Source organism: Ranitomeya imitator, chromosome 2 (genome assembly GCF_032444005.1).
Source record: "Ranitomeya imitator isolate aRanImi1 chromosome 2, aRanImi1.pri, whole genome shotgun sequence".
NCBI classification, from domain to species: Eukaryota; Metazoa; Chordata; class Amphibia; order Anura; family Dendrobatidae; genus Ranitomeya; species Ranitomeya imitator.
Window position 1 is genome coordinate 822,172,196 of NC_091283.1, and position 12,545 is coordinate 822,184,740.

The window sequence follows — 12,545 nt, forward strand, 5'->3', positions numbered from 1 at the left end:
CGCCGGGCACAAGGATCACACGTTACTGTCTGATTTCGGCAAGACCCTCCAGTGAGATTAATAAAATTTATCATCCTTTATAATCTGATGGAGAATATCGCTGGACATCAAAGTTTTCAAAACTCGATGCCTTCCTAGATAAAGGGCCGCTACAGATGTGACCAAACTAATGACTAATGTAGAGAAATTAGTTTTTCCTACATTAAAGGGATTGTTCACTTGGAAAAAAAATCAGTTTAGTAGTGTTCCTGATATAATTATATAGACTGTAATTTACTAATGTACTTGTGTTAGCAAAGTGTCCCCATTTCACCATTGGTCCCGAGTCCTGGCAGCTCAACTTCCGTCCCTTTGCTCGAAATAGGAGTGACCAGTGCGGTGTATGGAGGGGGCTGGCTGATTTCTGACTGTCGTCCCTTCTCCCTCACAGTCAATGCCTGAGAAGGGGACCGGCCTAGATACTGAAATTACCATTCAGCCAGCCCCCACGAGGCACGTGCTTCAAAGGCAACTCATTATTTTACGGTCTTCATTAGTAGTGCGTTTTACGGTCCCATTACTGTATTTTGTGCACCTGATAGACTTGCACCTGTGATCCTTTGATCGCTTGTTCTGTAAAGTGTAATACTACAGTATTACAGTGCCTAATGTAAATCATGAATCTCAGCCCATGTTTGGACTTTACAGGACTATCTAAATGGCCCCCACGTAACTCATCTGTACCCAGCTATCACAATGCCGGAGGCCGTTGGGAGGTGGTGCATTCTCACCGACGAGCATACCACTGTCAGATACTAGTAGCAGCATCTAAACGGTTAACAGCAGTGATCTGTGTTTAGCTTCGATCACTCCTGTTACAGACAGAGCGCGACTGTGTATCACAGCTGGCATCCACTGCACGTGGACAGCTAATTTACACAGAGGTCCTGTTCACAGGGGGGTTCTGTCTGACTCCCGTTTTTAGGGAAATCACAGTCAGGGCCACAGAATAAAATAACATGAACGGAGATCTAATGAACTCCATTTCTGGGGGTTTTGTCTGAACGTTTCCGTTTGTTTAAACGCGCTCTCTTCTGTGCATGTCTGAAGAAATGGACACTTTCATAGAAAAAACACAAACGGCGTTCATTAGATCTCTGTATCTGTCATTGTATTCAATGGCGATTTCCCTAAAAACGGGATTCAGACGAACCATTGAGAATGCACTGCAGAAATTGCAGTGTGAACAGGGCTTGAGGATGAAACCAACCACATGTACATTTTCTGGTGAGGCCTCTATCAGGAAACCTCAGATTTATACAGTTCACATACCTTCCAGAAATCGATAAACGGTATTAAAATATCACAGAATCACTGACCCAGTTTGAAGGATTTTTAGGACTGTGGTTTCATCATTCATATTTACAGCTCGATGCAGATGTTCTCCAGTCATGGGCTCTCCTAAAAAACACACAGGGATAATACACAGTGATGTCACAGTACAGAGATAATACACACAGTGATGTCACAGTACAGGGATAATACACACAGTGATGTCACAGTACAGAGATAATACACACAGTGATGTCACAGTACAGGGATAATACATACAGTGATGTCACAGTACAGGGATAATACATACAGTGATGTCACAGTACAGGGATAATACATACAGTGATGTCACAGTACAGGGATAATAAACACAGTGAGGTCACAGTACAGGGATAATACACAGTGATGTCACAGTACAGGGATAATAAACACAATGATGTCACAGTACAGGGATAATACACACAGTGATGTCACAGTACAGGGATAATACACACAGTGATGTTACAGTACAGAGATAATAAACACAGTGATGTCACAGTACAGGGATAATACACACAGCGATGTCACAGTAGAGATAATACACACAGTGATGTCAAAGCACAGGGATAATATACACAGTGATGTCACAGTACAGGGATAATACACACAGCGATGTCACAGTAGAGATAATAAACACAGTGATGTTACAGTACAGGGATAATACACACAGCGATGTCACAGTAGAGATAATATACACAGCGATGTCACATTACAGGGATAATACACACAGCGATGCCACAGTACAGGGATAATAAACACAGTGATGTCACAGTACAGGGATAATACACACAGCGATGTCACAGTAGAGATAATACACACAGTGATGTCAAAGCACAGGGATAATATACACAGTGATGTCACAGTACAGGGATAATACACACAGCGATGTCACAGTAGAGATAATATACACAGCGATGTCACATTACAGGGATAATACACACAGTGATGTCACAGTACAGGGATAATATACACAGTGTTGTCACAGTACAGGGATAGTACACACAGTGATGTCACAGTACAGAGATAATACACACAGTGATGTCACAGTACAGGGATAATAAACACAGTGATGTCACATTACAGGGATAATACACACAGTGATGCCACAGTACAGGGATAATAAACACAGTGATGTCACAGTACAGGGATAATACACACAGTGATGTCACAGTACAGGTATAATACACACAATGATGTCACAGTACAGGGATAATACACACAGTGATGTCACAGTACAGGGATAATACACACAGTGATGTCACAGTACAGGGATAATACACACAGTGATGTCACAGTACAGGGATAATATACACAGTGATCTCACAGTACAGACACAGTGATGTCACAGTACAGGAATAATAAACACAGTGATGTCACAGTACAGAGAAAATAAACAAACACAGTGATGTCACAGTACAGGGATAATATAAACAGTGATGTCACAGTACAGGGACAATACACACAGTGATGTCACATTACAGAGATAATAAACACAGTGATGTCACAGTACAGGGATAATAAACACAGTGATGTCACAGTACAGAGATAATAAACACAGTGATGCCACAGTACAGGAATAATATACACAGTGATGTCACAGTACAGGGATAATACACACAGTGATGTCACAGTACAGGGATAATATACACAGTGATGCCACAGTACAGGAATAATACACACAGTGATGTCACAGTACAGAGATAATAAACACAGTGATGCCACAGTACAGGGATAATACACACAGTGATGTCACATTACAGAGATAATAAACACAGTGATGTCACAGTACAGGGATAATAAACACAGTGATGTCACAGTACAGAGATAATAAACACAGTGATGCCACAGTACAGGAATAATACACACAGTGATGTCACAGTACAGAGATAATAAACACAGTGATGCCACAGTACAGGGATAATATACACAGTGATGTCACAGTACAGGGATAATACACACAGTGATGTCACAGTACAGAGATAATAAACACAGTGATGTCACAGTACAGAGATAATAAACACAGTGATGCCACAGTACAGGAATAATACACACAGTGATGTCACAGTACAGAGATAATATACACAGTGATGTCACAGTACAGAGATAATAAACACAGTGATGTCACAGTACAGAGATAATAAACACAGTGATGCCACAGTACAGGAATAATACACACTGTGATGCCACAGTACAGGGATAATATACACAGTGATGTCACAGTACAGGGATAATATACACAGTGATGTCACAGTACAGGAATAATACACACAGTGATGTCACAGTACAGAGATAATAAACACAGTGATGCCACAGTACAGGAATAATACACACAGTGATGTCACAGTACAGAGATAATAAACACAGTGATGCCACAGTACAGGGATAATATACACAGTGATGTCACAGTACAGGGACAATACACACAGTGATGTCACATTACAGAGATAATAAACACAGTGATGTCACAGTACAGGGATAATACACACAGTGATGTCACAGTACAGGGATAATACACACAGTGATGTCACAGTACAGGGATAATGCACACAGTGATGTCACAGTACAGGGATAATACACACAGTGATGTCACAGTACAGGGATAATACACACAGTGATGTCACAGTACAGAGATAATAAACACAGTGATGTCACAGTACAGGAATAATACACACAGTGATGTCACAGTACAGGGATAATACACACAGTGGTATCACAGTACAAGGATAATACACACAGTGATGTCACAGTACAGGGATAATACACACAGTGATGTCACAGTACAGGGATAATACACACAGTGATGTCACAGTACAGGGATAATACACACAGTGATGTCACAGTACAGGGATAATACACACAGTGATGTCACAGTACAGGGATAATACACACAGTGATGTCACAATACAGGGATAATAAACACAGTGATGTCACAGTACAGGGATAATACACACAGTGATGTCACATTACAGGGATAATACACACAGTGATGTCACAGTACAGGGATAATACACACAGTGATGTCACAGTACAGGGATAATACACACAGTGATGTCACAGTACAGGGATAATATACACAGTGATGTCACAGTACAGACACAGTGATGTCACAGTACAGGAATAATAAACACAGTGATGTCACAGTACAGAGATAATAAACAAACACAGTGATGTCACAGTACAGGGATAATATAAACAGTGATGTCACAGTACAGGGACAATACACACAGTGATGTCACATTACAGAGATAATAAACACAGTGATGTCACAGTACAGGGATAATAAACACAGTGATGTCACAGTACAGGGATAATACCAACAGTGATGTCACAGTACAGGGATAATACACACAGTGATGTCACAGTACAGAGATAATAAACACAGTGATGTCACAGTACAGGGATAATACACACAGCGATGTCACAGTACAGGGATAATACACACAGCGATGTCACAGTACAGGGATACTATACACAGTGATGTCACAGTACAGGGATAATAAACACAGTGATGTCACAGTACAGGGATAATACACACAGTGATGTCACAGCACAGGGATAATACACACAGCGATGTCACAGTACAGGGATAATAAACACAGTGATGTCACAGTACAGGGATAATACACACAGTGATGTCACAGTACAGGGATAATACACACAGTGATGTCACAGTACAGGGACAATACACACAGTGATGTCACAGTACAGGGACAATACACACAGTGATGTCACAGTACAGAGATAATAAACACAGTGATGTCACAGTACAGGAATAATACACACAGCGATGTCACAGTACAGGGATAATAGACAGTGATGTCACAGTACAGGGATAATAAACACAGTGATGTCACAGTACAGGGATAATACACACAGTGATGTCACAGTACAGGGATAATACACACAGTGATGTCACAGTACAGGGACAATACACACAGTGATGTCACAGTACAGAGATAATAAACACAGTGATGTCACAGTACAGGAATAATACACACAGTGATGTCACAGTACAGGGATAATACACACAGTGATGTCACAGTACAGGGACAATACACACAGTGATGTCACAGTACAGAGATAATACACACAGTGATGTCACAGTACAGGGACAATACACACAGTGATGTCACAGTACAGAGATAATAAACACAGTGATGTCACAGAACAGGAATAATACACACAGTGATGTCACAGTACAGGGATAATACACACAGTGATGTCACAGTACAGGGACAATACACACAGTGATGTCACAGTACAGAGATAATACACACAGTGATGTCATAGTACAGGGACAATACAGTGAAGACACAGTACAGAGATAATAAACACAGTGATGTCACAGTACAGGAATAATACACACAGTGATGTCACAGTACAGGGATAATACACACAGTGATGTCACAGTACAGGGACAATACACACAGTGATGTCACAGTACAGAGATAATACACACAGTGATGTCACAGTACAGGGACAATACACACAGTGATGTCACAGTACAGAGATAATACACACAGTGATGTCACAGAACAGGGACAATACACACAGTGATGTCACAGTACAGAGATAATAAACACAGTGATGTCACAGTACAGGGATAATACACACAGTGATGTCACAGTACAGGGATAATACACACAGTGATGTCACAGTACAGGGATAATACACACAGTGATGTCACAGTACAGGGATAATATACACAGTGATGTCACAGTACAGACACAGTGATGTCACAGTACAGGAATAATAAACACAGTGATGTCACAGTACAGAGATAATAAACAAACACAGTGATGTCACAGTACAGGGATAATATAAACAGTGATGTCACAGTACAGGGACAATACACACAGTGATGTCACATTACAGAGATAATAAACACAGTGATGTCACAGTACAGGGATAATAAACACAGTGATGCCACAGTACAGGAATAATACACACAGTGATGTCACAGTACAGGGATAATACACACAGTGATGTCACAGTACAGGAATAATACACATAGTGATGTCACAGTACAGGGATAATATACACAGTGATGTCACAGTACAGAGATAATAAACAAACACAGTGATGTCACAGTACAGGGACAATACACACAGTGATGTCACATTACAGAGATAATAAACACAGTGATGACACAGTACAGGGATAATACACACAGTGGTATCACAGTACAGGGATAATACACACAGTGATGTCACAGTACAGGGATAATACACACAGTGATGTCACAGTACAGGGATAATACACACAGTGATGTCACAGTACAGGGATAATACACACAGTGATGTCACAATACAGGGATAATAAACACAGTGATGTCACAGTACAGGGATAATACACACAGTGATGTCACATTACAGGGATAATAAACACAGTGATGTCACAGTACAGGGATAATAAACACAGTGATGTCACAGTACAGGGATAATACACACAGTGATGTCACAGTACAGGGATAATATACACAGTGATGTCACAGTACAGACACAGTGATGTCACAGTACAGGAATAATAAACACAGTGATGTCACAGTACAGAGATAATAAACAAACACAGTGATGTCACAGTACAGGGATAATATAAACAGTGATGTCACAGTACAGGGACAATACACACAGTGATGTCACATTACAGAGATAATAAACACAGTGATGTCACAGTACAGGGATAATACCAACAGTGATGTCACAGTACAGGGATAATACACACAGTGATGTCACAGTACAGAGATAATAAACACAGTGATGTCACAGTACAGGGATAATACACACAGCGATGTCACAGTACAGGGATACTATACACAGTGATGTCACAGTACAGGGATAATACACATAGTGATGTCACAGTACAGGGATAATACACACAGTGATGTCACAGTACAGGGATAATAAACACAGTGATGTCACAGTACAGGGATAATACACACAGTGATGTCACAGTACATAGATAATAAACACAGTGATGTCACAGTACAGGGATAATACACACAGTGATGTCACAGTACAGGGATAATACACATAGTGATGTCACAGTACAGGGATAATATACACAGTGATGTCACAGTACAGACACAGTGATGTCACAGTACAGGAATAATAAACACAGTGATATTACAGTACAGAGATAATAAACAAACACAGTGATGTCACAGTACAGGGACAATACACACAGTGATGTCACATTACAGAGATAATACACACAGTGGTATCACAGTACAGGGATAATACACACAGTGGTATCACAGTACAGGGATAATACACACAGTGATGTCACAGTACAGGGATAATACACACAGTGATGTCACAGTACAGGGATAATACACACAGTGATGTCACAGTACAGGGATAATACACACAGTGATGTCACAGTACAGGGATAATACACACAGTGATGTCACAGTACATAGATAATAAACACAGTGATGTCACAGTACAGGGATAATACACACAGTGATGTCACAGTACAGGGATAATAAACACAGTGATGTCACAGTACAGGGATAATACACACAGTGATGTCACAGTACATAGATAATAAACACAGTGGTATCACAGTACAGGGATAATACACACAGTGATGTCACAGTACAGAGATAATACACACAGTGGTATCACAGTACAGGGATAATACACACAGTGATGTCACAGTACAGGGATAATACACACAGTGATGTCACAGTACAGGGATAATACACACAGTGATGTCACAGTACAGGGATAATACACACAGTGATGTCACAGTACAGGGATAATACACACAGTGATGTCACAGTACAGGGATAATAAACACAGTGATGTCACAGTACAGGGATAATACACACAGTGATGTCACAGTACAGGGATAATACACACAGTGATGTCACAGTACAGGGATAATACACACAGTGATGTCACAGTACAGGGATAATATACACAGTGATGTCACAGTACAGACACAGTGATGTCACAGTACAGGAATAATAAACACAGTGATGTCACAGTACAGAGATAATAAACAAACACAGTGATGTCACAGTACAGAGATAATAAACAAACACAGTGATGTCACAGTACAGGGATAATATAAACAGTGATGTCACAGTACAGGGACAATACACACAGTGATGTCACATTACAGAGATAATAAACACAGTGATGTCACAGTACAGGGATAATAAACACAGTGATGTCACAGTACAGGGATAACACCAACAGTGATGTCACAGTACAGGGATAATACACACAGCGATGTCACAGTACAGGGATAATACACACAGCGATGTCACAGTACAGGGATACTATACACAGCGATGTCACAGTACAGGGATAATAAACACAGTGATGTCACAGTACAGGGATAATACACACAGTGATGTCACAGTACAGGGACAATACACACAGTGATGTCACAGTACAGGAATAATACACACAGCGATGTCACAGTACAGGGATAATAAACACAGTGATGTCACAGTACAGGGATAATACACACAGTGATGTCACAGTACAGGGATAATATACACAGTGATGTCACAGTACAGGGATAATACACACAGTGATGTCACAGTACAGAGATAATAAACACAGTGATGTCACAGTACAGGGATAATACACACAGTGATGTCACAGTACAGGGATAATACACACAGTGATGTCACAGTACAGAGATAATAAACACAGTGATGTCACAGTACAGGAATAATACACACAGCGATGTCACAGTACAGGGATAATAAACACAGTGATGTCACAGTACAGGGATAATATACACAGTGATGTCACAGTACAGGGATAATATGATATAGAAGATGCTAAGCACAGCCTAAATAGGGGAGGTGCACAGTCATAGGTGCCCAAACCTGAACGTATACAATATAAAGTGACTAGCACACTCCAGGGTGTTGTGATGCAAAAAAGTGGGGATTTATTACATACAGTAAATCACAAACGTTTCGGTCGATACTGGACCTTCATCAGTGTGCTACAAAAAAGGAATTATATACAGAACAAAAAACAATAAATGTGTTGTACATATGAAAGACAAAAACAAAACAGAAACAAAAGTATATACATCACGGAGACACAGGTCATAAAATGAGGAGAGAGAACAATGACCCTGGAGGACATTCAACTTGCGTGGATACAGGTGTATATATATATATATACATACATAATTCTTTAAATCATAGGCTGCAAGTTCTAACATGGAAAAGCCGTTGGTACGCTGAGGACATAGGTCCAAGAGGGAGTGTGAGAGGACTACTTTGTGGAACACGAGTGGTGAAGTGATATGCCGAGGGGAGAGTTGGTGTACAGTGAACACATACCTAGGTATAATTGTATACTAAACACAGTGATGTCACAGAACAGGAATAATACACACAGTGATGTCACAGTACAGGGATAATACACACAGTGATGTCACAGTACAGAGATAATACACACAGTGATGTCACAGTACAGGGACAATACACACAGTGATGTCACAGTACAGAGATAATAAACACAGTCATGTCACAGAACAGGAATAATACACACAGTGATGTCACAGTACAGGGATAATACACACAGTGATGTCACAGTACAGGGACAATACACACAGTGATGTCACAGTACAGAGATAATACACACAGTGATGTCACAGTACAGGAATAATACACACAGTGATGTCACAGTACAGGGATAATACACACAGTGATGTCACAGTACAGAGATAATACACACAGTGATGTCACAGTACAGGGACAATACACACAGTGATGTCACAGTACAGAGATAATAAACACAGTCATGTCACAGAACAGGAATAATACACACAGTGATGTCACAGTACAGGGATAATACACACAGTGATGTCACAGTACAGGGACAATACACACAGTGATGTCACAGTACAGAGATAATACACACAGTGATGTCACAGTACAGGGACAATACACACAGTGATGTCACAGTACAGAGATAATAAACACAGTCATGTCACAGAACAGGAATAATACACACAGTGATGTCACAGTACAGGGATAATACACACAGTGATGTCACAGTACAGGGACAATACACACAGTGATGTCACAGTACAGAGATAATACACACAGTGATGTCACAGTACAGGAATAATACACACAGTGATGTCACAGTACAGGGATAATACACACAGTGATGTCACAGGACAGGGACAATACACACAGTGATGTCACAGTACAGAGATAATAAACACAGTGATGTCACAGTACAGGGATAATACACACAGTGATGTCACAGTACAGAGATAATAAACACAGTGATGTCACAGTACAGAGATAATAAACACAGTGATGTCACATTACAGAGATAATACACACAGTGATGTCACAGTACAGAGATAATAAACACAGTGATGTCACAGTACAGGAATAATACACACAGTGATGTCACAGTACAAGGATAATAAACACAGTGATGTCACAGTACAGAGATAATACACACAGTGATGTCACAGTACAGGGTTAATACACACAGTGATGTCACAGTACAAGGATAATAAACACAGTGATGTCACAGTACAGAGATAATACACACAGTGATGTCACAGTACAAGGATAATAAACACAGTGATGTCACAGTACAGAGATGATACACACAGTGATGTCACAGTACAGAGATAATACACACAGTGATGTCACAGTACAAGGATAATAAACACAGTGATGTCACAGTACAGAGATGATACACACAGTGATGTCACAGTACAGAGATGATACACACTGTGATGTCACAGTACAGAGATAATACACACAGTGATGTCACAGTACAAGGATAATAAACACAGTGATGTCACAGTACAGAGATGATACACACAGTGATGTCACAGTACAAGGATAATAAACACAGTGATGTCACAGTACAGAGATGATACACACAGTGATGTCACAGTACAGAGATAATACACACTCGGTGCATTAATGATGACATCCCTGTTTGCATTTTGTGCTGTAACTCCACTAGGTGATGTCACATTTCAAGAATACTGAATACAGTGATGTCACAGTTCATGGAAATAATAATGTAACATACGAATATGTGACGCAAGAAAGGCGACATAACCGCAAAAGGAAAAAAAAGTCACAAAATAATATTGCATATAGCTGGTTCATAAGTAACAACACGTCCACAATTGCGCCCCCTTTCTTTGCCTTTGAGTTACGCCATTCTCTCCTCCTGTTCCTGACAGCTGCATTTTAACACTTGTTTGTGACTCATCTGACAACGCAGACTATTTGGTTATTCGGCAGTTATTACGTCCTGTTTCTCATTTTTTATTTATACATATAATATGGTTTATCTGTTGTTTATTATTTACTTTTCAAAGTGCAATTTCACAATAGGGCAGATGCAGATTCCTTAGGTTTATTTTAGCCTACACAGCAGAGACATTTTTTTTTTTTAAATTCAGAGACAAGATATCTGCCCATGGGAAAGTGTAAAAACGTTAGTAAGTCAGCCGCCCTCTGCAAGACGGAACAATACGAATTAAGACGGCGGATGGCATGGGCTGTCAGAGCGACGGAAGGAAAATTCCCAAAAGAAAGTACATGTCATAAAAATACAATGCAGAAAAGATGCGGAAAACATGGTCCTCTTATAAAAATGCTATATCTATATATATATATATATATATATATATATATATATATATATATATATATATATATATATATTTTTTTTTTTTATTTTTTTATTTTAATTTCTTAATCCCATCTTCTGCTGGTCCCTTGATAACAGAGATGTAGTGCTAAATGACACATCACGATGCCTCCTAATAACGCCAAGTCTGTCCGGGGGAAAAATCGTAGCTTGCAAGAGGTCAGTATAATCATTTATTTCTTTTTTTATTAATATGGAACGTGTCAGTCGATTCACGCTGCCTAAACCATGGACAGCACGATTCAGGGCCTGACTGCAGCCAGGGAAGCGTCACTCTGAAATGCTCCACTCTACTTGATTGACAGGTCTCTCTCTAATCACACACGAGAGTGGTGCCCTTTAAAGGGATTTTCTCAGAAAAAGACATACTGTTGAAATCAGGTTTTTCTGTTAGGAGCATTTTTTTTACGTATCATAATCTATTGTAATAAATACAAATATTGCAATTTACTCAATGGACACTGTGGCTTTCTTAAGTCACTAACTTCACGTTGTTTCAAGAAACAACACATGTAC

The 12,545-nt window shown here is 39.8% G+C and overlaps 1 protein-coding gene across 2 annotated transcripts in view; it reads right to left on the minus strand.

Moving 5' to 3' along the window:
• Positions 1-12,545, minus strand: part of FANK1 (fibronectin type III and ankyrin repeat domains 1) — a 114,513-nt gene that overhangs the window by 39,028 nt on the left and 62,940 nt on the right. For both annotated transcript variants that reach the window (XM_069753957.1, XM_069753958.1), the window contains exon 4: positions 1,359-1,440. In XM_069753957.1, the coding sequence (XP_069610058.1) occupies positions 1,359-1,440 (82 nt within the window). The remainder of the gene's footprint in view (positions 1-1,358; positions 1,441-12,545) is intronic.